The 26,831-nt window shown below is 39.1% G+C and overlaps 1 protein-coding gene across 1 annotated transcript in view; it reads left to right on the forward strand.

The window, feature by feature from the left end:
- The window catches only part of LOC126374614 (atrial natriuretic peptide receptor 1), a 107,313-nt gene that overhangs the window by 65,323 nt on the left and 15,159 nt on the right, over positions 1-26,831 (forward strand). Inside the window, exons 7-12 of the mRNA XM_050021304.1 lie at positions 3,523-3,711; positions 11,502-11,637; positions 21,184-21,275; positions 22,204-22,345; positions 23,231-23,315; positions 24,292-24,418. Coding sequence (XP_049877261.1) covers positions 3,523-3,711; positions 11,502-11,637; positions 21,184-21,275; positions 22,204-22,345; positions 23,231-23,315; positions 24,292-24,418 — 771 coding nt within the window. The remainder of the gene's footprint in view (positions 1-3,522; positions 3,712-11,501; positions 11,638-21,183; positions 21,276-22,203; positions 22,346-23,230; positions 23,316-24,291; positions 24,419-26,831) is intronic.

Here is a 26,831-nt window from a genome sequence, read left to right on the forward strand (position 1 = left end):
TGATTTCTATTATATTCTATTATATATGTTTCTGCCATTACATTGTGTTCTGGCATAATTATATACCCATGTAATGAGAAAGTAGGTAATAGGCTAGTTTCCAACTAGTCAAATCAGTTACTTTTTACTAAACGTCAAAACACGAAATTACTATGGAATTTGTATGAAAAAGCACTCTGTGACGTCATAGAAAAACGTGACAAAATGTCGGACTTATTATTACGTTTTTCTTGATTAAAATTCATAAATAAGTTTTTTCTACTCCTCTACTTTAATCTGGCATTTAAATAACCAAAAAGTCTAATATTAGTACATACATAATTAAACTTTTTTGAAAAAGTGTACGCTCTATGGCCTATAAAAGCATTGTTTACAAAGTGTAACTGTACTATAATGTCGCCAAAAAAGCATTGTTGTTGTTTTTTTTTTGACCTGGAAACTGGCACCTTTACTTTGTTTGGTGCCATAGATATACTATAAAAAAAAGTATACATTTGCCGCCATTTTCCCGCGCGTTGGAAAATAATTTTTATAAATAAAATTTTTCTTTGTATAATTTTTGTTTCATTTAAAATTACGTCGTCGTAGAAAAAGTATTGTATGCAACGTTGTATAACTAGGTCAAAAAATGCTCGTGGCGTCTCTTATTGCGATGTTCGCCAAGGCTCACATCGCAACTCACGCCACTCGCATTTTTTGACCCTTCTTATACAACTGTTGCATAATAGTATTTTTTCTACTCCTCTACTTTAATCTGGCATTTAAATAACCAAAAAGTCTAATATAAGTACATACATAATTAAACTCTTTGAAAAAGTGTACGCTCTATGGCCTATAAAAGCATTGTTTACAAAGTGTAACTGTACTATAATGTCGCCAAAAAAGCATTGTTGTTGTTTTTTTTTTGACCTGGAAACTGGCACCTTTACTTTGTTTGGTGCCATAGATATACTATAAAAAAAAAGTATACATTTGCCGCCATTTTCCCGCGCGTTGGAAAATAAATTGGACAAAATACCGATCTACATATCAACACTGGAGTAAAACCTACCAATGTACCCAATATTACCATATCACACAATACCATTCAAAATTTACATCTTCTTAAAATACTATTATGTATTATTACTCTTTTCATAAAATACTATTTTCTACTCCTCTACTTTAATCTGGCATTTAAATAACCAAAAAGTCTAATATAAGTACATACATAATTAAACTCTTTGAAAAAGTGTACGCTCTATGGCCTGGCTTTTTAGCGGGAAACGGGAACGGGACAGTTGCTTTCTTCATTGAATAATCTAAATAATTAATACGAAGTGGTGTTTTGTGGTTAATGATCGCATTAAGTTAGTCGGAAGACATTCGCGAGTGTTATTACATTGGAGTATTCAATAAACAAAGTGTATCTGCCTATTTTCGCTTCGTGCTAGGAAGCCGCTTCATAGCTCAAAAGTTTATGCGGACTTTTGAGTTAATTCGTTTGGGGTTCGGAGTAGGAGTCTACTCCGAGGGTGGGGGCTTAGGTTTCATCATCATCATTCATCACCTTTCATCATCAAGAAAAAAAAAATACGTAAGACATGGCTGTATGGGCATAGTTCCCTTTGCCTTACCCTTCGGGGAAAACCAAACAAAAAAAAAAAGCTCTATGGCCTATAAAAGCATTGTTTACAAAGTGTAACTGTACTATAATGTCGCCAAAAAAGCATTGTTGTTGTTTTTTTTTTTGACCTGGAAACTGGCACCTTTACTTTGTTTGGTGCCATAGATATACTATAAAAAAAGTATACATTTGCCGCCATTTTCCCGCGCGTTGGAAAATAATTTTTATAAATAAAATTTTTCTTTGTATAATTTTTGTTTCATTTAAAATTACGTCGTCGTAGAAAAAGTATTGTATGCAACGTTGTATAACTAGGTCAAAAAATGCTCGTGGCGTCTCTTATTGCGATGTTCGCCAAGGCTCACATCGCAACTCACGCCACTCGCATTTTTTGACCCTTCTTATACAACTGTTGCATAAAATACTATAATAGAAAAAAGAAAATGTTTTTCGTTAGTTTTAGATGTGTCTTTATTTAGTAATCAGAATTTCATAATTTATCTTGAACCTAGTACACGACCCTACCATCTATATTGTTTTTGGTGAACATAGCCTGGGAAGTTCCTCATTAATTTGCATGATATTCTTAAGGCTTAAGAGCCCATAGCCGTACCGCGTGCGGGGACTAAACGGTATCATAATTCGGCGCGGGGAGGGGAGTGTCCATTTTGTGCGTAATACTATAATTTCTGTGCTCTTTGACTACCAAACACTAATTATACTTTGTTTTAGTCAAATCAAAGTCTCTAAAGAGATAACGGGAATAGAATTTCAATGTGTAAGCGATAAGAAATAGATTGGAATCCCGAAGTTTGTGCAAGTTAAATCAATATGCGAATAGTTTAGCCACTTCTACTTGTTTAGCCAATTCTACTTGTATACTTCGACCGCAAATTCCTTAAAGTTTGTTACACTAGAGGTATTATTGTATAATTGAACTTCAAGTGGACTTTGTGTAAAACGAAGTTGAAAATTATTTGAATCATTATACAACACAAATTTATTTTAGACTTGTTAATTTTGATGCAATAGAAGTGTGTCAGTATCGAAGCAAATGGAATTCCATAGTCTCTGCTTACCCCGGTGGGAAATAGGCATAAGTTATTATGCCTATGTATATATGTTATTATATTATTTTACTGTGGAGTTCTTTACAACATCTACAGGTATATATTTAGTAACAAGAAAAAAATCAAACGTTCTAAGTTAATTTTTCTTTTTTCACTTTTATCCCGATTCAACTTATCATACTACTATGAATTCGATGTGGATGACCCTGTCTTTATACCTTATTTTTGTTTTGGTTTTCCTCGATGGGTAAAGCAAAGGGAACTATACCCATACAGCCATGTCTTACGTATTTTTTTTCCTGATTATTAATGAAATCATGAAAGGTGATGACCCTCCTCCTGTCGTGTGGGTTATGAGGTCGATTACCAACCCCATCAACCCTGGCGTCAGGGTTATTATTGAGCCGCCATAGGCCCCAAAGGTGATGACGATCTATGATGAAACCTTAGCCCCCACTCTCGGAGCAGACTCCTACTCCGAATCCCAAACGAATTAACTCAAAAGATCGCATAAACTTTTGAGTTATGAAGCGGTTTGTTGGCACGAAGCGAAAATAGATAGACACACTTGGTTTATTTAATATTCCGATATACTTAATAACACTGTCGCGAATGTTTTCCGACTAACTTAATGCGATCATTAACCACAAAACATCACTTCGTATTAATTATTTAGATTATTTAATGATGAAAGCAACTGTCCCGTTCCTGTTCCCGCCAAAAAGTCTTATATTTGTTGTTAATTGGATTCATATTTTTTTTATTTACTTATAATTATTTGTATTTATATTTGTTTAGTAGTATTTATATATTTTTTTAATTACAATTATTTATATTTTTTGGCAGGGTGGCTACTGGGGCGAGACCGGATGGGCAGCGGGCGACTCTCTGGACACGGCTGCGCGTGCTGCGTACGAGGCGCTACTGCGGGTGTCCCTCAAGCTGCCCACCGGAGACAAGTTCGACGACTTCGCTGATGCCGTCAAGATGCGAGCTAAACAACATTATAACTACAGCTTTTCTGACGGGGAAGAGGTAAGTGTGTAGGTGTGGATGGTCATTGACCTATAACCTATAGTTGATTATATTCTTCTTCTATCATGTGGGTTTATAACCAACCTCATCAACCCTGGTGTCAGGGTTATTATTGAGTCTCCAAAGACCCCTGACATGAGTCAAGTAACGACTACTTACATCAGTAACGAGTAACCGGAACCAACGGCTTAACGTGCCTCCCGAAGCACGGATCATCTTAACATAACATCATCAGTGACCAACCTGTAATGTCCTAACCAAACTAGAAACCACCAAAATATAAATGTGAAATGTGAAGTTGTTTATTTGACAATCTTATTTAAAACCATTGATACTCTGATCCTTGAAAATGCCTACAAGCGGGGTTTAAAAATAACCTTGTTATTTTCTTTTTTCAATTTGAAGCGAAAACGGATTTCTTTTATTTTTTCCTTATTTTATACTGATATCATATTTATGAGGCGGAGCTGAGGGAAACCAGGAAACTCTTTGCCTATTGATGAGAAATACGAAATTACTTACTTTCTATTCAATGAAATGACAATTATCCATCAGTAAGGCGTATGTATATATATATATATATATATATATATATATATATATATATATATATATATATATATATATATATATATATATATATATATATATACGCCTTACTGATGGGCTCAGACTTCCCTTCATTCAGGTGTAAATATATAAAATTCGAAAATAATTCGAAAAGTAAAATGAAATTGATTTTTGTTCACGTTAGATTGGCTTTTATTTATAGATTAGCAGACTATAATTTTCTTTTTGACGCAGTTAATCACCAGGAAGTTTATGATTATTTTTCTTGTAAAAGCTTTGTAAAAACATAAAAAAGAAACTACCAATTTCATACGGTCTACGTATATAACTTTAATACAAACAAACATCCAAGACAGGCAAGGGTAAAACCGGTAAAACGTGGTCAAATGATATACTTTTTACGAAACGTCAATATAATCAATTTATATGGAATTGACGTCAAAAATACACGCGGTCTAACGTCTTTTTCTCTGTTAATATATAATTCTTAATTTAAATTCGTAAATTAGTCATAATAAATGGGATTGAGTTTTGACTATGTTAGACTGGCTCCTATTTCTATTTGGGCATTTTACTTATAATTTGTCTTTGCCCTAATTCAGTTATAATGGCAACCGGCGATTACCCTTTATGTACTATGAGAGTACACCCAAAGACAATTCCCGGTTCGTGTAGGACTATTGGAGATTATGGGACCACTTGTTATATTAATAAGTAAGTAAATAAATTGTCATTTCTCCTCAAAGCGTGGGAAAATACGGGGATACAAATTAGATCCAACACAGCCCCGACGCAAGAGCCTTGCCTTCTAGCTACGCTATATTGTCGAGGACGGGACCTGTGTTACCTGATACTTGCAGCATCTGAGCTTACACGAGTTGCAAGTTATAATAATGTTTCTCGTCTATCGTCTAGTGCTTTACTAAGACAGTTGGTTCGATCATTATAAACGGTGACTCGGCTCCTCAATCACATTGATCTAACAAAAAGCTCGGTGAGATGTGGGCACTTAGTTCATCCTGCGATTGACGTACTGGGGTACTTACATAATTATTCAAAAATGTAAGTAATGTAATGGCAGATGCATATATAAAACTAATTGTTGATTGATATTTGGATCACATTATGTATATAATTATGTTGCTACCTATATTCTCTTTATTTGATCAGAATAATAATGTGTGGAAGTTGTTATTGTACTTTGGTGAAAAATAAAGATGAAAGATGCATAAAAATAATATAATAATAATAATAAAGTTTATTTAGGATATGTCTGTTATCTATGAAATTAGAAGTTTAAACGAAGAAAAAACTGAACATAAGATAGATAAGATAAGATTCTTTATTTGCCATAAATACAGTGTGACAGATGTTACAAAAAATATAGTTTAAAGTGCATTTAAATTACATTACATGCATACATAAACAGCCTATATATGTCCCACTGCTGGGCACAGGCCTCTCCTCAATCAACCGGAGGAGGTATGGAGCATACTCCACCACGCTGCTCCAATGCGGGTTGGTGGAGGTGTTTTTACGGCTAATAGTCGGGACCGACGGCTTAACGTGCCCTCCGAAGCACGGAATCATCTTATTTTTTCGGACAATCAGGTGATTCAAGCCTGAAAAGTCCTTGCCAAACAAAGGACAGTCTCACAAAGTGATTTCGACAATGTCCCCATCGGGAATCGAACCCGGACCTCCAGATCGTGAGCCTAACGCTCTAACCACTAGACAGTGGCTGTTAGACCACAGAGGCTGTTTTTAAATTACATAAATCATGCAAAATTTATACAATCATGCAATATTTAACAACGCCATCTATCGTGTTTTTGGGGAACGCCGTTTGGAAAGTCGCTCATTATACCATTAGTATTATATAATTCAGTTCATGCCAGAGATTACCTGAAGCTCACTCGGGAGGTACTTCCTCACACGTGTTACAAGATGGGTATAATATAATATTTACGTGAATGTATTACACTGAGTATTGTACGGGGAATAAAGGTGTTGTTTCCGAATTCACGCTCGTAGCGACGTGCCTACATGTCGTGTTATGACGAGACAATAAGGAAAACATATTTTTACTCTACCATACCTATACTGGGTGTTAATGACATCGTAACGAATACTGAGGGGGGTGATCCAGCTCAGAATTCCAAGTTAATATCAGGTGGAATTTTCCATCGCAAAAGTATAGAATTGAAAATACACTTAAAGACACAGAACAATTTTTGTTTTCATATCACTTTTTGTTTTTCTTTACACTTTATTTTATTTTTAACTATTTATATAATTGTTTTGTAACTCTCGGAAGCAGCGTGGTCACTCCCAACACGAGCATATAAAATTGCTTACTGGGAGGTCCACAATTTCGATATTGTAAAATACTGGAGAAAAATAAAATTAGCTTTATTTTATTTTAATTTAGAAGTTACGTATGTTTTTTGATTATTTGACAAATTGTATTCTTTTATAATTATTATTGCAAGGAATTATTATTGTACTATACACACTGTATCTTTAAATGATTACAATTTGAAATAAAGTATCGAAAATAATTAAAAAACAAAACTATAACTAAATGAATGTTGAATGACGGAAATTCCACTCGATATTAACTTAGAATCGTGGTCTGAATCATCCCCCTCAGCATAAGGTACAATGTCACTAACACCCTGTATACCTTTTAGGTAGCCCCGTTGAAAGTATGCCTGACTCTTATTGAGAAGTTGCAGGATCGAATCCCAGCACTGGCCCAAACAATTTTTTTTTAGAATCATATATGTTTATCACGTGCTCAGCGGTGAAAGAAAACATTGTAAGGAAACCCACGTTCTCGAGATATTCTTCTCTGAGGTATGACTTCTGTAACAAACTGGACCTGTCATGAAGATTTGATAGGTCCGGGTTAGGTAATCGGACCCCGTGAGAAACGTGATAACGCTAGGAAGATGATGATCTCTCTTTATTCAAGAGCTGCGCTCTTGTCGGTGGAGTAATCGCCATTAGGTACTCCATAGACAGGACGTGTAGAACGGTGGTTGCCCCAATCGCCTTCCGTTCCGCAGCACACCGACCAATTTCTCAATCGGTGATGTTCTAGCTAGGGCCCTACCAGAATCCATTTCCTCGGCCTCCAACCAGTATTGGTACCGCTGCTGCCCGGCATCAGGGGTTCGCTTTTGAAGTAGCGGCGCCTACTTGCTACGTCACAAGATCGTCATAGAACCATATATCTATATATTTTTTACAAAACCTCAAATCGTGGGGTAATGAGTTAGTTGTGTATGACTTAAAAATATCAAACGAACTAAACTCTTTGTTACATGTAGTTCGATACTGGCAACCTTACCCAAATAACACAGATGCGATATTATATATTGAGATACGCAAAAAGAAAGGAGTTTTTTCTAATTCTGTAACTCTCTTCTTACTTTTCTTTTTCTTTTTATATATTGGCTATAATTATTATTTAACACGCACTTTACAACCGCCTTCGAACTTGTTATGGTTTGATGGAATAAATAACACACAAGAAACTGTACAAATACCACACAATACAATATATAATAGAAATATAACACAAAACAATACTTACACGGTTTCCCTCTAGAGTATTATGTTGTTCCGTACAAAAATAAAACAAGTTAAAAATTTGGCTTTTCCTGCGAAAATGTATTCCTGCCAATAGGGGACTGTTGGGGATCGACGCCTTTTCATATTTATTAATCCCGACAGGAAGAAGACGGATTGCTATTTTTATTTAATAGGCGCTAAGTTGACATTGTTCCTCCCCCGCAACCCCTTTCACTTGTACTTTCACATTGCACTGAATTAGACGTTGATTTCATACTCCGATTTTACATTTTATTACCAATACTACCTGAAGGCGTAATTCCTCAAGAACAGGGACCAATAGGGGAGTTGGCATCATCTCAGGCCTTTACATCTTTATCAGATGATTCAAACAGCGTTTCTGTGGCAGTTTTTAAAATGGCTGTAAAGTCCAATGCGAGAGCGACAGTAGCGGCCGCACGACTGGCATTGGAGTTGGCATACATACATAATAATCATGCGTGTTTTCCCGTAGCGGTAGGCAGAGACAGGTATAAAAAAAATATAAGTGTTTCGGTATAGTTACAAATGAGATATATAAATTCATAGCCAAACGGGAAAACAGAATCGAAATTCGTTGAAATTAAATAGTTACAGCCATCAGAAATCAGGGAGTAAGAAACAGATGGCAAAAGGAACTAGTGACATCCTGCGTTCCTAGTGCCATACAACTTCATACAACCTACATACAAATGGTGTTTTGCAAGGAAGGACATTTTTTGTCATGATTTACTATATTCATGTGTACAATAATGTGAGCTTTTGTGTGTGTGTGTGTGTGTGTGTGTGTGTGTGTGTGTGTGTGTGTGTGTGTGTGTGTGTGTTTTGTATGTGTGTGTATGTGTTAGAAGTGTATCAAGATCGAAGCAAATCGAATTCTACAGTCTCTGCTTACCCCGGTGGAAAATAGACGTGAGTTTATATATGTATGTGTATGTGTACAATAAAGAGTTTAACAGGTACGCAGCCCTTCGCGTGCGAGTCCGACTCGCACTTGGCTTTTTTTGATGTGACTTATTTGCCGCATAAGCTTATAAACTTAGCTGGCCAGGAGTGTATGTATTGTGCTATACCGCTCTGCCTACCCCTTCGGGGATACATGCGTGATACTATATTATATTATAGTATGTCGTATAGGCTATCAACTACTTGTCCGGAACATGTTCGTATGGCTGAAAATGTCACAATTCGTGTTGAGGCGTGATCTATGCAAGCAAGCTACTTGTGCTTCTGCTTACCCTATTAAAGATTACAGGAGTGAGTTTAGGTACCTTTACGTATGAGGTTAGACTTACTTCCAACATTAAATGCTTAGTTCTACTATCGTCATTCCAGTGCATACATTTCGTGCTCTATAATTCATTACCAAAGGTTAAGTATACATTAGTTCAAACATAATGTAGCGTTTGCTACGCTGCTACGATTGTGCTACGCTGCACGAGTTATTGCTACGACTACGTCACTGTTCAAAATTCACATTGTGCGCAAATTCAGTTCATATAATTTACCGACATTTCATACATTTACATACGAATTGAAGTCGATATTTCACCAGAACGCACTGGATTTCTATGTACGAGTAATATTTATTCGGCAGTCTTATACGTATATGTAGCAATAGAAGTTAGTATAGTAACTTCATTGGACCCGAAGTTCTAAGAAAATTCAATTCAGATAAAAAGTCGACTTCAAGCTCACGTATATAAAATAAGATAGATTGGGAGCTTAACCTTACAACCAGGTGAATTTTTGATCATATTTCGTACACATTTTTTTTACATAATTTTGGAGGCTCATTTTTACAAAATATTTTCTAAAGTGTAACAGTTTAATTGGATCCCGACGACCCGATTACTCTAACCATAGAGGCGGCCAATCAGCTCGCGACACCAAACACTTCAGAACCCGGATACCGACCCCGCCGGCGTGGTCGACGATTTCCCTCATTCAGCGCTTATTGCTATCGACCCACTAGGGTAGATTAATCCTTTCAAATATTCTTCCGCTCAGACGACGCCTGAGCCGAGGTTCGCGCCCAACTGGGCACCCTCAGGCCTGTTGTCTTAAACGTTGTACCGGGTGAGAGCCTTCAGCGCTCCCCATTTGTCCGGCCAAGTAGTTAATGTCATCTGCGGCAAATCTACAATAAGTCACGTCAAAAAAAAAAAACATTTTTTTTTGGATGTGTAAAGCTTTGTCTTCACTAGGCGATATTTGTCGCGTGACATGTGTCCCTGTGGACATCGCGCGATGTCTGATGACGTCGCCCTACATCCAATGGTAGAGAAAAGTTAGTGACATGACGTGTTTTCGGAGACATCGGGCGATGACGCCCCACATCACACGACATCGTATCTCAAGAGTTTGCCATATTGTTGAAATAACGTAAGGAAGTATCATCAGGCGAACGTCCTCCGCGGCCTAGTGGTTGAGCGTTGGGCTCACGTTAAACCGTTGGTCCCGGTTACTACTTACTGATTGTAAGTAAGTATTCGTTACATGAGCCATATCAGGGGCCTTTGACGGCTCAATAGTAACCCTGACACCAGGGTTGATGAGGTTGGTACTCCACCTCACAATCCACACGATAGAAGATTCAGGCGAAATTTGGCGACATGGTCCGACATCGCCCGATGTCTCCGGGGACTCATATCGTTTGACAATGTTGAATGTCCTCAATTTTCTTTAAAGTGTTAGCGTCAGCAGACCTTTTATATTGATGCTGATACTTGGGAAATGTTCGTCGTTTAGATTTACGTATAAGGTGCAGGTCAAGGCAGAAATATGAGAACGGGTTATTTTATATCAGACTTTAAAGAGGGTTTTACTGAGTCTCTGTGGCCCTGTGGTACACTGGCTTGCTTCTCAAACAGAGAGTGCCGGTTCGAAGCCCGGTAACGGACTTGCACTAATGAGTTATTTTTTACACTAATCCAGTTAGCTCGACCATTATAGACGGCGATACGGCTCACCACCACGTTGGTCTAACAGAAAGCTTTGTGAGGTGTAGGTACTTGGTCCGTCTTACGTTGGATGTACCTCTGATGACGCTTATGCTGAGCGAGGTGGTTTTATTCCGGACGCCACCGCAGATGGTCGGGCTGTCAGTGCGCTGCATTAAAGGGCTTATGACACCTGCCAGTCCGACAGTTTAGATGCGTCAAGGTCACGATGGTTGCCATGGTTACTCCCCACCAACTCCCGTTTCCTGATCAGATCGTGTAGTCTAATAGCAAATCAGCTTGTCGTAACCATAGAAACCACGATCTCGAGCGAGTTGACCTTGACGCATCTAGCCTGTCGGACAGGTAGGTGTAATAAACCCTTTATGAATACTGTTATTTTTATTATTTTTTGTTTTCTTTTTCTAATATATTTATTGGTTTTTTTTACATTATTGTCCGTGTGTCTTTCCGTCCTGTGTGAAATATAATGTACCTAGCTGTCTGTCTGCGTCTGTGTGGTCCGAAAATAATAAATGTTTCTTTCCTTATTTCTTTCTTTCTAAGTGTCTGAGATTTCGTGATGAACGAGTAAGTCAGTCAATGACCTCGCTTTTAATAATAGATACACAGTGAGAAATTATAAACATTTGGTCACAGGTAAATTTCTTCATCGGAGCGTTCTACGACGGTGTGTACTTGCTGGGCATGGCTCTGAACGAGACTCTGACTGAGGGTGGAGACATCAGGGATGGGAGGAGGATTACCAGCAGAATGTGGGGCCGCGACTTTCATGGTAAGTGTAACAAACGTAACAAATACTTTATTGCACACATAGAAAATAAAAAAAATAAATTAAAAATTAAAAAAAGCCGACAAAAAGTACTCAATTATTAGGACAAAAGGTTAAAAATGCTAAACCCTATAAAAAGCAAAAAATAACTTATCCCACATATGCATGCAAGCAAACTGAGCTTGTAACATTCCTATCACACTTAACAAACGACCTTGAAGACCTGAACCGATTTCCACCAAACATAGCTAAGAACACTCACGACTGATATACAGGGTGGCCCAGAAGTTCAGGTTCAAAATGAAAAATTAGATAGAGGGGCTCATTAGCTACCAGAAACACCCCCATGTATGTTCAGCAATTATTTACGGTTTAGGAGATATGACCCATTTTGTACCTTTTTCTAGATTTTCTACCTTACTTCAGAAATAATCATTTTGTCGCTATCCCTTTCTTAATAATTATTTTATTTTACTTCAGAACTATGCCTAAGGATGTGTACCGCTCAATCAAAGATAAATCAAAGTCAAATCAAGTATAAAAAAAAAGTTATCGGAAGCCAAAGTGAGAATTCGACCAAAATTGTTACAGTGGTTAATACTTCGCCGAAGAATAATAAACACATGAGATTGTCATGGACCATGAAAGTATTTCTAAAAACTGCTCCATTTAATAGGCTTTTAGAAACATCAAAAAAAAGTACCCTTAATAAGGGCATAAAACTTGTTCCCAAACACTGTTGGTGATTCATACTATTGGATACTAAAATAAAATCTGTCTTTGAGCACTTTTAACAACGTTAGAAAGTAGCAGCTAAATTGTATGAGAATGTCAAATTTTCCTTCAAATCTGTCTGTCTTGCAATCTTTGAGGGCTAATTACTTAGTTTTTTGCCCGTATTAAGGGTCCTTATTTTGAATGTTTCTAAAAGCTTATTAAATGGAGCAGTTTTTAGAAATACTTTCAGTGTCCATGACAATCTCATGTGTTTATTATTCTTCGGCGAAGTTTTAACAACTGTAACAATTTTGGTCGAATTCTCACTTTGACTTCCGATATATTTTTTTTATCTTTGATTTCACTTTGGATTATCTTTGATTGAGCGATACACAGACTTAGGCATAGTTATGAAGTAAAATAAAATAATTATTAAGAAAGGGATAGCGACAAAATGATTATTTATGAAGTAAGGTAGAAAATCTAGAAAAAGGTACAAAATGGGTCATATCTCCTAAACCGTAAATAATTGCTGAACATACATGGGGGTGTTTCTGGTAGCTAATGAGCCCCTCTATCTAATTTTTCATTTTGAACCTGAACTTCTGGGCCACCCTGTATATACCTTTCAAACAAAAAAAAACGCATTAAAATCGGATCATCCGTTTGGGAGCTGCGATGCCACAGACAGACACATACACATTTACACAGACTTGTCAAATTCCGTCGTTTTTGCGTCGGGGGTTAAAAATTAAAAACAAAGAGAAATAGGAGAGCACAACAGACGGCCTTATTGGTAAGTAGCAATCTCTTCAAGGGAACCTTCGTGTGCATTGAAGTGGATTGTTAGGTGGACTGACTGGCATTGCGATTCTGTGTTTGTTTGTTTTCAGTCAAGGTTATTTATTTATATCATTAAAGTATTACATTGTTAGGTAAATCACTGATTTGATTCTTCTTTTGATTTTTAGTTTCTAATTTGATTTTGTTATTTGGTACAGTTTGCCACAGTCTGTGGTTCCTAAACATTACAATCTGTTTGGAGTATGTACTATGTCCCTCTGTATACAATTTCGAGGATACAGGCGTAATGCCCCCTTGATTTGTCCACTCCTCTCGACTTTGCGCGATCTCCGGAAAATCCTTCCGATAAGCATCGAGGTCGTCACACCATCTTGTACGCGGTCTGCCTTGATTTCTATGCCTGCCTTGAGGTGTCCAGTGGGTAACGACTCGTGCCCATCGCTCCAGATGCATCCAACAGACGTTTTCGGCCAGTCCCGCTTCAGAGACTGCATAAGCAATAAAATAAACGTAAGTATATATTGTTAACGATTACATAAATAAATATAAATAAATAATAAGTCGTTTTTTCGTACAAGGGTGAATTTCAACAAGTCTCATTTTTTTATCATTTCGGTGAGATTTTTTATTTTAATACTTTTCTTCACATTTAGGATTTGACGACAAATAAAACTTTAACCCATCTTGAATTATGTGCGTGAGTGGGCATCAAATACGATCGAAACTTACTGAGATATTTAAAATTGAATTTTTATGAGTCCACTGAAATGATAAGTACCCACTGAAATGATATAAATGTACACCGAAATGATATAAATGTACACTGAAATGATAATGAGTCCACTGAAATGAAATTAACCCACCGAAATGATACAGTCAAGAAAAATTGTGCTGCTTAGCTAGGGTTCCGTACAAAGTGAAGTTCGATTTATACATAAATAGCCTATATACGTCCCACTGCTGGGCACAGGCCTACTCTCACAATTAACCGGGGGGGGGGGGGGGGTATGGAGCATACTCCATCACGCTGCTCCACTGCGGGTTGGTGGAGATCGATTTATACATTCTTAGATAAATAGTTCAATACTTGCTAAATAAAAAAATAGTTTAATACTATTTACTAATAGTAATAGATTGTTGTACGTTTCTTTCATCGTGCAATAAAAAATGCATTTAGTTGTTGTCAATATGTGGAGCCGTGGTAGCTTAGTTGGTAGAACGCTTGCCTCTCACTTTGAGGTCGCAGGTTCGAATCCAGCACAGGCCTAAACCAGTGATTGTCGAATTTATTTTCAAATTCATGTTTAGATCAGAAATGATTGTCACATGCTCAGCGGTGAAGAAAAACATCGTCATAAAACCCACATTCCCAAAAATTCCATTTTCGGAGGTATGTGACCTAATGTGCATTGGGCTGGTTTCCCCTTCGTGGGTTGGAAGGTGAGACAGGCAGTCGCTTCTGTAAAATACTGGACCTGTCAAATCTTCAAGTTAGGTAAGCGGACCCTGTGAAAAATCGGGATAATGCTAGGGGGATGATGCTTATTGTCAATGTCTTTTTTGTGGCTATTGTCATTGCTTCTTTATTACTTACCTACATTTTTTTTAAATAATATAGGTTCACGTAGGACCACAATCTCACCTGATGGTAAATGACGATGTGGTCTAGGGTGGATCACACTTACCTAGCAAATGCCTATTCACCCTAGTCTTGAAGTCTCCTAGATTATAACGAGTTGGAAGTTATATCCATACCCAAGAGCTCGAGATGGTTGGTAATTCACTCCGGAAAGTCCCAGTCAGGAGGAAAGGACTCCGTTTTGCGGTGAACAGACACGCCTGGGTCTTGGAAGCGTTGAGTCCAACCTACTTGTTGTCACCCCAGTCTGAGACGGACTTAAGGGGCAGTTTCACACGATTCACAAGATCCTCTCTGAGGGCACTATCATATCTGGTGCTTACGCGTGCATTGGACATGTATCTCTCCGTCATTGTGCTATCATCTGCATGCCTAAAGATACCGGGCATAATCAGCAGATCATTGATAGAAAAAACGTGGCGGAGAGAACAGATCCCTGAGGGACTGCGGCATTAATAGCATGTAGATCAGACAAGCACCCATCAACTACTACCCGAATCAATCTATCCCTATCTATCCAATTACATAGGCTAGAAGGGATCCTGAATATATCAAGGGACACAACAAGATCCTCGCCTTGATTCTAGATTGCCTCACTCCATAAGCGTGTAGCATACACAAGAAGAACATCAGTTGACCTATCTCTGAGTAAATTGTTGGCTTCAAGGTACGCCAGGAGGTGGTTGTTCAGGATTCGCTCCATTGTTTTACAAACAATGGAGGTTACCGAGATGGGGCGGTAGTTAGCAGGGTTGGTACGAGTGCCTTTTTTGGGCATGCACTGTACATTGGCAAGGTTCCATGGTTTCGGGAATTGTCCTGAACCCAGAGAGAGCAGGTAGAGGCGTGTCAGTAGGAGACTATTCAGGTGCACAGTTCCGCAGTACTATTGCTGGGATGTCATCAGGACTACTGACCTTATTCACGTCTAGAGTGCGAAGCATTTTTATACGGCAGAAGTTTGCTTCGACCGATTTGACTAGCGGCTAAAAGGTTTTACTACCAGCTCAGTCAGTTTGGCATCAATTTGGCCAATATTATCGAAACGTGCCCTGCGCATTGTCTTCTTGCAAGACTTTGCAGCGGTATTCAGGGAATTTTTCAGAGCCCGCATGTTAGGAGCTAACTTCAGCCCACATCCGGTATTCGGATTGATTAGAGCTTCTGCACTAGCATACTCCGCGATGTACCATGAGCGAGCCTTATCGTCAGATGATATGTCAGAAAATGGGATAGAGTATTCCATTGCCTGACAACTAATATGGCATCTCCGCAGCTCGTCGAGTCTTCTGAAGAAAAGCAAACCTCACGCCAAGGATAGGATGCGAAGAAGTGCCGCATCTCATCCCAATCTGCTAGCGTGTGTCACCATATTTGCCTCGATCCTCTGGGGCTAGAATCAGGTGGGGAATAGACAGACACATATCTCACCAGACAATGGTCGGATGTTCCCAAGGGGGAAGTCACTGATAGAGATTGATATTGGTCCGGATCAGTTATCAGCAAAAGGTCCAAGCAGTTGGCGCTATAGTTAGCAACGTCAGGTATCTTTGTAACGCAATTCACCAGATGTGAGAGATTTTGCCACACATGGCAAAAGCCTGCGCCTCTTTGCCAGCATGGTTGGTCTTCTGGAATGGGAACAACCACTCTTGCTGGTGGGCGTTGGAGTCCCGGAGAAGAACAAGTTGCGCTGAGAGATACCTCCGCCGTGCCAACTCCACTGTCCTACTGAGGTAGGTGAATAACCTGGTTGTCTCAGAGTTACCGCTGTGCGATCGGTAGACACTGGTGTAAACTATTTTATCCAGGCCAGTGTCCACCAGGATCTAAAGAATGGATAAGTCTGGGTATTCAAGGTTACCGAGAAAAGCAGAAAGAGGAGTTTGATAGGTTATATGACGTTTTCCAATCACCCAAAATGGTTTTGGAAAACCATGAGATCAGCTCGAGAAAAAATAAAATAGCTCCACAGAACTGTTAAAAAGACCCTTAAAACAATACCTAATTCGAAACTAAAATTTAACACACGGATCTCTAAAACTTAACGGTTTTATCATTTCAGTGTTACTTATCATTCCCATGGACTGTTATTGGCATTTCAGTCCACCGAATCCACCGGAATGATAACACCGAGATGATAAAAAACAGGTTATTTTTGTATAAACTGTGAATTTAAATAACTATCGAAAAATCGACACTTCTCAAACAAAACAGTACTTGCAGCCGATTTAACACATCAATATGAAATAAATTGAACTAATCTAACACGAGTTATAATGGCTACCGAAATGATTTTTTACTGATTTTTTTTGTCCCCCTATCACCGAAATGATAAATTTCTTTTTTTGGCGGGAAACCACTACACGCTGTGACGGGTATGTTCACGTCTAGCGGTCGAGCCGAACCAATGCGAGGTGTTGGCAGGTAAGGAGGTGTCATAGACGCAATGTTGACGGAGTTATTCTACCAAAACTTACTGTCCTCTGAAATGATAACTTTTTTTCGGACAAAATTTAAGTGCCTGTCAAATGTATGAGAAGGAAGGTAAACAGGCAGAAATAGTTTTTGTTGTTAGATTATTTAATAATTTAACGAAATTCTATCAATTTAAATCCCAATAATAGAAAATAATTGTAGAGCAAGACATTTTATAAGCGATAATGGGTTACGGACAAGCTACCGAAATGATAAAATGACACTTTAAAAAATTTTTTCAGCGTGTTACAGTTGCTGAAACTGAATGATTTTTTTTGCCAAGGTAGAGGACTACTTACTTTACCCAGAAAAAATATTCAAAATCATTTAGCAGAACTTTGCACTACCGTTCTCAGCCAAGACAACTTTTTTTTTCGCTTTTGCAATTCACCCACAACTAGGTTATGACCTCTCTGACGATAATGAGATGTAAATAATGAGAATTACACAAAATTACAGCGTTTTATTCCAAAATTTGGGACAGAGGAATTCAATATGTCAAATCTCGACATCAAATTATGAAAACACATGAATTATGATAATAAGTCATCGGTGAAAGAAATTCAAACAAAATTCTTATTTCCGCGTTTTTTATAATGTAGGAAGATTTGTTTCATCATATCTGTGAAAAGCCCACTATTTACCAAATAATTTATATTATATAAGAAAGCGCTTGTTTCTCAATCGGGGAGAACCGGTTCACCGGTTACCGGACTTGCACCAATGAGTTATTTATCTTAAGTGCAGTTCTCACTAACGCACTGGACGACCTCCGTGGTCCAGTGGTTGAGTGGTTGAGTGAGTGGTTCCTGAAGAGACCACACCATCACCACCAGTCCAGTGGTTGAGCGGTGGGCTCACGATCCGGAGGTCCCGGGTTCGAATCCCAGTGGGGACATATCACAAAGAAAAACACTTTGTGATCCCTAGTTTGGTTATGACATTACAGGCTGATCACCTGATTGTCCAAAAAGTAAGATGATCCGTGCTAAGGAAGACACGTTACGACGTTGGTCCCGGTTACTACTTCCTGACAAAGGCCCCTGGGCCTTTCACGGCTCAATAATAACGGTGACACCAGGGTTGATGAAGTTGGTAATTCATCTCACAACCCACACGATAGAAGAAGACTGTTGGCTCGACCATTATAGACCGATACAGTTCACTTTCTATCACGTTGGTCTACCAGAAAGCTATAAAACATGATTCCTATGGTATGGTAGTGGGCTCTATTCGCCGCATTGAGACATATGGATGGTCCATTATGCGTCACATGATTACTAGATGATGATAGTGATGTGATCCAGCCGATTTCGGCTACGGCAACTGCTTCAACTCCGACGTTCAAAATTACTAGAATAGTCGATAAGTAAGAGACTAGTTTGGGCTAAAACTTAGTGATTTATATTCTCTTTGAAGGGGAATATGGGTTTCCACTTGGGTGTTGTATATAGTGTTCTGATACCCATTTTGTGAAGTTATTTGCGTCGGCGGTGGAGGCGGTGGTGCTTTAGCGTTACACATTTTATAAAGTTTTTGATGTGAAGAGTCCATAGTCGATTTATTTTAATTTATGTTTGTATTATTTGTAATATTTTTTGTAATATGATACGCGTCGCGAGCGGCTGATGCCAGACATGGTAGGGTCGCCATATAAGGTCAGGTTCGGGACGAGTGAAACAGCCGAGTATCATCTCAAGACTCGTTTATTAATGGAACAATCTTGGCCATCATACATAACTTATAAATACATAAATTACTTTCCTTATGTGGCTCTAATCCAGCAACTACTCGTAATGGTAAGCATCAAGGAACATTCCATATCTTATTCCATTCCAAACCGTTCATGTAAATATGTTTTCCTATATGATATTTCCGGTAACTCTAAAAGTGGGTCAGGCGTCGTAAATGGGTTATAGCCATTGATATTCTGTACTGTACCAACTGACGGTGTAACCGCGAACATTGACATATTTTATTTATATTGAAACTGGATTGGCTATTTTATCGTTGCAGCGTTGTGTATTGAGGAGCTCAGTGGCGCAGCGGTTAACGCGCTCGGTCTGCGATTGTTGAAGTTAAGCAACTTTCGCAAAGGCCGCTAATAGGATGGGTGACCACAAAAATAAAAAAGTTTTCATCTCGAGCTCCTTCGTGCTTCGGAAGGCACGTTAAGCCGTTGGTCCGGGCTGCATTAGCAGTCTTTAATAACCACCAATCCGCACTGGGCCCACGTGGTGGTTTAAGGCCGATCACCTTTTTCCAATTTATTTATTAGTCTTTTTCTATCGTGTGGATTGTGGGGTCAATCGACTTGATCATCCTTCAAAGCTAAAAAAGGCACATTGGAGCAATTAATATATAAAAAAACAATATTGCTATTCGATTTGATATTTCGGACTTACTTTTGTATACTTACACAAATGTCAAATTGTAATATTTCTCTGACTCTGGTGTCACTAGTGGTAGATGCATACGTGCGTGTATAGCGAGATGTATAGCGATTTAATGAATTCCAGTTTGCATGTCCAGTGTTGTAGCTCATTGACCACAAGGATGTAACGTTGCCGCTTATTACGTATGTATATTGTAACTATTGAACTATGACGTATCTTTTGCCAGTGACGTATTTATATTGAGCACAGTATTTTATCTGTAATTTCTATCTATCTTCTTCTTATCGTATGGGCTGTGAGGTGGAATACCAGTCTCATCAATCCTGGTGTCAGGGTTATGATTGAGCCGCCAAAGGCCCCTGACGTTGCTCAAGTAACGATTTCTCACTTACATCAGTAAGTAGCCGGGACCAACGGCTTAACGTGCCTTCCGAAGCACGGATCACCTTACTTTCGGACAATCAGGTGATCAGCCTGTAATGTTCTAACCAAACTAGGGAACACACCAAACAAGTGATTGAAGACTGAAGTGACTGAAGTGTTTGTATAGTTTTGTATGGAACCTATCGTATGGAATCATATTCTATGGAATCATACCTCATATTGTATGGAATCTATCGTAACGTGTCATCGCACGTCCCGCAAAGGACCCCTTCCCCTGTTCAGACGCAGCGTATGCTATCAAACGAACCAATAGACACATGCCATTTATCTATGGAAATTGTTTGAGACTAAAGCCCTCGGTATTTGTCGCGTGTGCCATGTTTCTGGTTCCACAGTGCATTGATACCAGGCTTATAAAAGAGATGGTTTGGAGCGAAACAATTTTGGACTTCTGAATTTTTAATTTAAGCTTATAGTGAAAACCGCCTTACGCTAAACTCTTTTCCTGACCTTTCATTAAATACCCTGGATCTGATCCTGGCGCCTAGGCCTTCCTCTTCCAAACTTACCACCTACGACTTACTACTTACCGGTATTATAAATCTTTTTCGTAAGTCATTAATAGTCTAGTTTCCAACTAGTCAAATCCGTCACTTTTTACTAAACGTCAAAACACGGAATGGAATTTGTATGAAAAGCAATCTATGACGTCATAGAAAAATGTGACAAAATGTCGCACTTATTACATTTTCTTAAATAGAAAAAAGAAAACTTTTTTGTCACCTTTATTTAGGTCTGTCATTATTTAGTAACCAGTATTTCATACTTTATCTTTGACCTAGGAAACTAAACTAGCCGATTCTCTCTACATATCAGAACCTTTCTCAATCATCTTCACCCAAAATTAAATACTTCACTTTGGTCCTGCACAACACGCATCTATTGTTGAAGTCTGGTCTTCTAATTAAACGCCCAATTTGAGATTTATAGATTTATTGGTAATGCATAGGTGCTTGTTACACAGAGCGAGAGAAAGTGACAGAGTAAAAAATGTTTCACAATAAAAAAAAATTGTGTTGCCAACATCTATATTATTTCATGCACTATTTAACATAATATCCCTTTACACAGGTATAACGGGTCACGTTCGTATCGACGCCGTGGGCGACAGGGACGCAGACTACGCCATTTTGGATTTGGATCCCGTTACCGGGAAATTCGAGGTAAGCCTCCATCAGTTCCAGTTAAATGCTTGCACTGTATTGTATTGCGTTTGAAGGCGATGTTGTATGGCCTATGGATCTATTCATCGATGAACCGAGCTGGGAATTTGACTACTTTTCATGTGATATGCTTATATAGGTGATTTATTTATTTATTAATTTATTACATTTGCAACATAACAGAAATCGATTTCAGATTTCCAGTTACAATTAATTACGGTCTGTCTAACCAAGATAGCCGTCCTGTCTGTCTCCTCGACTATTAATATGACACTTTCTGAGAATGTTCGAGCAAAAACACCGTTATCTTCTGAGCTGATACTGATTAATTGATAGATTGATTGATCGATAAAGTTAAAGCTGTACTTATAAGTAACTTACTTACAAATAATAAAGAACTTCCTAAATTATAAAAGTAGGAAAGGACCTTTATAAAAAAACTTTTTAACTTGACTTTATTGGGTACGGTGTACACAGAACCGGCGTGTGTATGAAACGGTTGAGGTATGTAGAGGCAGCCAGAGAAGTGTTAGGATCAAATTGAAGTGAATGAAGTCTCTGTTTGCTCTGGTGGGAAAAGTTATGTATTTTCGATTATTTATATTTTATTGCAGATAGTATAAAAAACTTAATCAAATACCTATTGGAGAAGACCTTTCTGGGTGGTGATACATACCGCTATAGAGATAACGTAATAAATATAGCGGACGCGTGTGTGTATGTGCGTGCGTGCGTGTGTGCGTGGGTGCATGCGTGCGTGCGTGCGTGCGTGGGTGCATGCGTGCGTGCGTGCGTGGGTGCATGCGTGCGTGCGTGCGTGCGAGCGTGCGTGTGTGCGTGTGTACGTGTGTGCGTGTGTACGTGTGTGCGTGGGTGCGTGCGTGCGTGCCTATGTATCTGATGTGCTATACTTCTGTTTGTTGTTTAGGTGGTGGCATTCTACCATGGGCTGAACAGCAGCTACAAGCCAGTGGCAGGCAAAGCCATCCACTGGCCGGGCGGACGACGCGGCCCACCCCCCGACACCCCGCGCTGCGGATTCCTTGGCAATGACCCTATGTGCCAGGGAGGTGAGTACACTACATACCACCGGGGTAAACAGAGACTATATAATTTTATTAGCTTCGATCCTGACATACTTCTCTTTCTTCCTTCACATTCATCAATCGTTTCATACATGCATGCCGGTTCAGTAATGATGTTCCCAATACTACATCCTTTCTAGGTGAAAGAAAGATATGTTCAAATTTTGCTGCTGTATTTAAAGCACAGTGCCGGTGTTCTATAAATATGCTTGTCGATTACCCGTCCCTTTCCTTTTCGGCGGATATGAAAATGAAATCGTGTGTAACTGACATCTCTCTCTTTCGACGTGACTTATTTTAGATTTGCTGCTAATGCCAATAACTTGGCCGGACAAATGGGGAGCGGCGAGGGTTTTAACATTTTCCGCGCCACGCATTTTCATTAAAAACACATGCCATGCATTACGACCTACTATTAAACCCGCCTGGAGAGACTAACCACAGATCGTAGGTATGGAGAGAAAAAAATAACTAAACTTTTTTTACTTCTTCTTCTATCGTGTGGGTTGTGAAATGGAGTACCAACCTCATCAACCCTGGTGTCAGGGTTACTATCGAGCCACCAAAGGCCTCTGATATAGCTCATGTCACGACTACTTACGACAGTAAGTAGTAACCGGGGCCAACGGCTTAAGGGTAGTCGTTACAGTCGTTACATGACTCATGTGCCATCCTTCACTTACAGTAAGTGCAAGAAAGAGATAGAGCTAATTTCAGTCTTGTTAAATAACCTGTGGTTGAACAAATCGGCACCTATTTATAAAGCTATGTAGTTTAGCTGTATTAAAACAACCTCCACAATGTCTTAGGGTCAAGTATTAACTCCGAACTATTGGGTTTCATAGTAATATTTCTTTTGCACGCTGCTAGAGGCCCAGACAGTAATAATTTACTGTTTTATCGGGCTGGCTATATTCCTAACTTTTGCTGTAACTGCGGCGTGTGTCGCGTACAAGTAAGTATACATTGATTTATTTTTAAACATAAAAAATGGCACTTAAACAGAGTCCTGAGTGTGTTAGCAGACCGGTGGGACTCCCCGCTGCTGAGGCGCTGGATGCAGCTGCACGCTGCTGTGCCAAGGGTCGTGCGTGTGAATTAGCTTAAGTTGTATAAGTTGTTACTAACATTAGCATATAAGTTGTTTGTTACTAACATATATGGATACAGTCCGAAATAAATAATTTGATTTTGAATTTGAATAAAAAGGTAAGTTCAATATTCAATGATTTACTTATTTCGATGAAATATTGCCTGACAACATGTTTCAACGGAGAAGATTCGTGAAAACGAGTATTAATTGATGTAAGAAATTACGACGTAGCTCACTGTATATTGAAAGCAAAAACCTGCTAATTGAAAGCAAAACATTTATTCACATATGGGACAATCTATTTATTCCTTATTCGAATACATAAGTACCGTATAACTCGAAGAGTGAACGAACGCTACAATACGTATTTTCATATTCAAATTCCGAACGGAGGAAGTTTATCATTGAACGATATAAATATATATTTTGTACTTCAACCAAGATTAAAAGCGATTCATCACGGTATTTATTAAAAATTAAAAGAGATTGATAGGAAATTAAATAAGATTCTTGGCAAAAAAATGTTGACTAAAAATGTTTACTTATTTAAAAATAATGATGCCGACCCCGCAGCGATTTACTTTTATTGAATGTTTAAATTGGTCAAAAATTTTTCACTTAATTCTGGACATGGGTCTTTGTTTCCCGGTTACTCAAATATTATAAATAGTAAATATTGCTTTTTAAATAACTGTTTTTAGATCATGTTATCTCTTTAATGTTTTTTTTTTATTTAAGCTCATGTAGGTTGCATAATCTATACGAAAATAGGGGATGGAGTATTTATGTCTATATATGTCGTCTATATTACTAATTGCATAAATGATTTTCCACACAGACAAGCTCGTATAGACGCAGAGCTTAACAACACAGCGTGGCGTGTGCGTCCTGAGGAGGTGTTGGTGGAGGTGGGCACCGGGCTGGGCGCCAGTCCAGCACTGCACAGCATCAACGAGGTGCTCAAGGTACGAGGAACATTCACTTTTCCTAAACCTGTATGAAAAAGAGCTTAGTTTAGAGCTCGATGGCGCAGAGGAGCTTGATGGCGCAGCGGTAAACGCACTCGGTCTGCGATTGTTGAAGTTAAGCAACTTTCGCAAAGGCCGGTCATAGGATGGGTGACCACAAAAAAAAGTTTTCATCTCGAGCTCCTCCGTGCTTCGGAAGACACGTTAAGCCGTTGGTCCCGGCTGCATTAGCAGTCGTTAATAACTGTCAATCAGCACTGGGCCCGCATGGTGGTTTAAGGCCCGATCTCCCTAGCCATCCATAGGGAAAGCCCGTGCCCCAGCAGTGGGGACGTTAATAGGCTGGTGATGATGATTTTTTGAGTGAATTACTTCTGTGGTCTCTTTAACCCCCCAGTCTTCGCGGCACGGCAACGGCACCGCGCCCGGCGCGAAATATATCGCGGGCTTTGACCAATAACCGCACGATGTCTATCCGTGTAGATAGCTTTCGATGCGTATATTGGTTGAATGAAACCCTCAATATAATTCGCGAATGGTAATAACTAGTACTACTGTGTGAGGTAGATCTTTTAACCTCAAACCCATCTTAGGTCGTATCGTTTGCCGTTGTTGTTTACAAAGAAATCATTATAAACCCTCGAAGATTATACACCCTAAGGCATGTTGTCCTAAAACCACTGGGAGAGACCCTTTAGAACCTTTTGTTCGATCAAGTGAATGCTGGCGGATAATGTCCAAATAGCCTGCGGCCCATATTTTCAAACAATATTTGAATAATGGGGTTTGGATTTGAAAAGGACTTTACGTTATAGCTGAAAGTCAATTCACAACCATACACTCCATAAAAAATAAAATTGTTACCGTGTGCTACCTAATGCGTATGTGCGAGCGAGACGCAGTCTGCGCGCTTTCTTTACTCCTTAGCGGCTTACGGTCATTTAGGTTTTCCCTCAATTAAGCGCTTATCGCTATCGACCCACTAGGGTTGATTAATTCTTTCAAATATTTTTCCTCTCAGACGACGCTCTGAACCGAGGTTCGCGCCCAACTGGCAACCAGAATGAGAATCAGAATCATTTATTCAACGTAAATATCATAGATAAGCTTGTTGAAGGTCAATGCAACATTTTTTACATAAAGTAAGCTTCACATGAGCTTTAAATTTATTTTCTGACAAATTTAATAATATATTATCTGGTACTTTATTGTAAAAACGTATTATACATAACCCCAAAAAAGATGAATTTAATTTACTTAATCTAGAATTTTGAATAGCAATTTTATTTTTATTTCTTGTATTGTAAGTATGCCTTTCACAGTTTCTCGAAGGAGAGATACATTTTTACGTACATACATTATGTTTTCATAAATATATTGACTTGCGACCAGTATATTTATTTCTTTAAACTCTTTAAGCTCCCTTAAAGAGTCCCGACGACGCAGTTTTACCCTCGGTCCTGTCGTCTTAAACGTTGTACCGGGTTTGCCGCAGATGGCATTAACTACTTGGCCGGACAAATGGGGAGCGCTGAAGGCTCTCATCCGGTACAAAGTTTAAGATAGCAGGCCTGAGGGTGCCCAGTTGGGCGCGAACCTGGGCTCAGGGCGTCGTCTGAGAGGAAGAATATTTGAAAGAATTAATCGACCCTAGTGAGTGGATAGCGATAAGCGCTGTTTGAGGGAAATCGTTGATCACGCCGGCGGGGTCGGTATCGGGGTCTTGAAGTGTTTGGTGTCGCGAGCTGAAGTACGAAAAAGTACGGGCGGAGAGTTACCATTCTGTAAGTACGCAGTGTTATGCATGCTATAACAGTGTGTAAGTTTGTACACATGGAACACAGAGATTTGTTGGCAGTAGTGCGGCGACATACTCTCCAACCCATTTCAGACATGAAGGTCTTAACCGCTAAAGTAAACATCATCATCATAAGCCCATTAACTTCCCCACTGCTGGGGCACGGGCCTTCCCTATGGATGCATAGGGAGATCGGGCCTTAAACCATCACGCGGGCCCAGTGCGGATTGATGGTTATTAACGACTGCTAATGCACCCTGGACCAACGGCTTAACGTGTCTTCCGAAGCACGGAGGAGCTCGAGATGAAAACTTTTTTTTGTGGTCATCCATCCTATGACCGGCCTTTGCGAAAGTTGCTTAACTTCAACAATCGCAGACCGAGCGCGTTTACCGCTGCGCCACCGAGCTCCTCAGCAATATAGCTATTTCAGGTGAATTGCTTCAAATGTGGCCTTTTTAACCGCTCAGGTGAGTGTAGTTTGTTCACGGTGTCACTAACACCTATACCTACTTGTATGGCTACCTGTGTTTACTTGTACGGAGTCTATGTGACATCGTAACAAATACTGAGAGGGATGATTCAGCTCATTATTCTGAATTAATGTCAAGT

Source organism: Pectinophora gossypiella, chromosome 17 (genome assembly GCF_024362695.1).
Source record: "Pectinophora gossypiella chromosome 17, ilPecGoss1.1, whole genome shotgun sequence".
In the NCBI taxonomy this organism is placed as follows: Eukaryota; Metazoa; Arthropoda; class Insecta; order Lepidoptera; family Gelechiidae; genus Pectinophora; species Pectinophora gossypiella.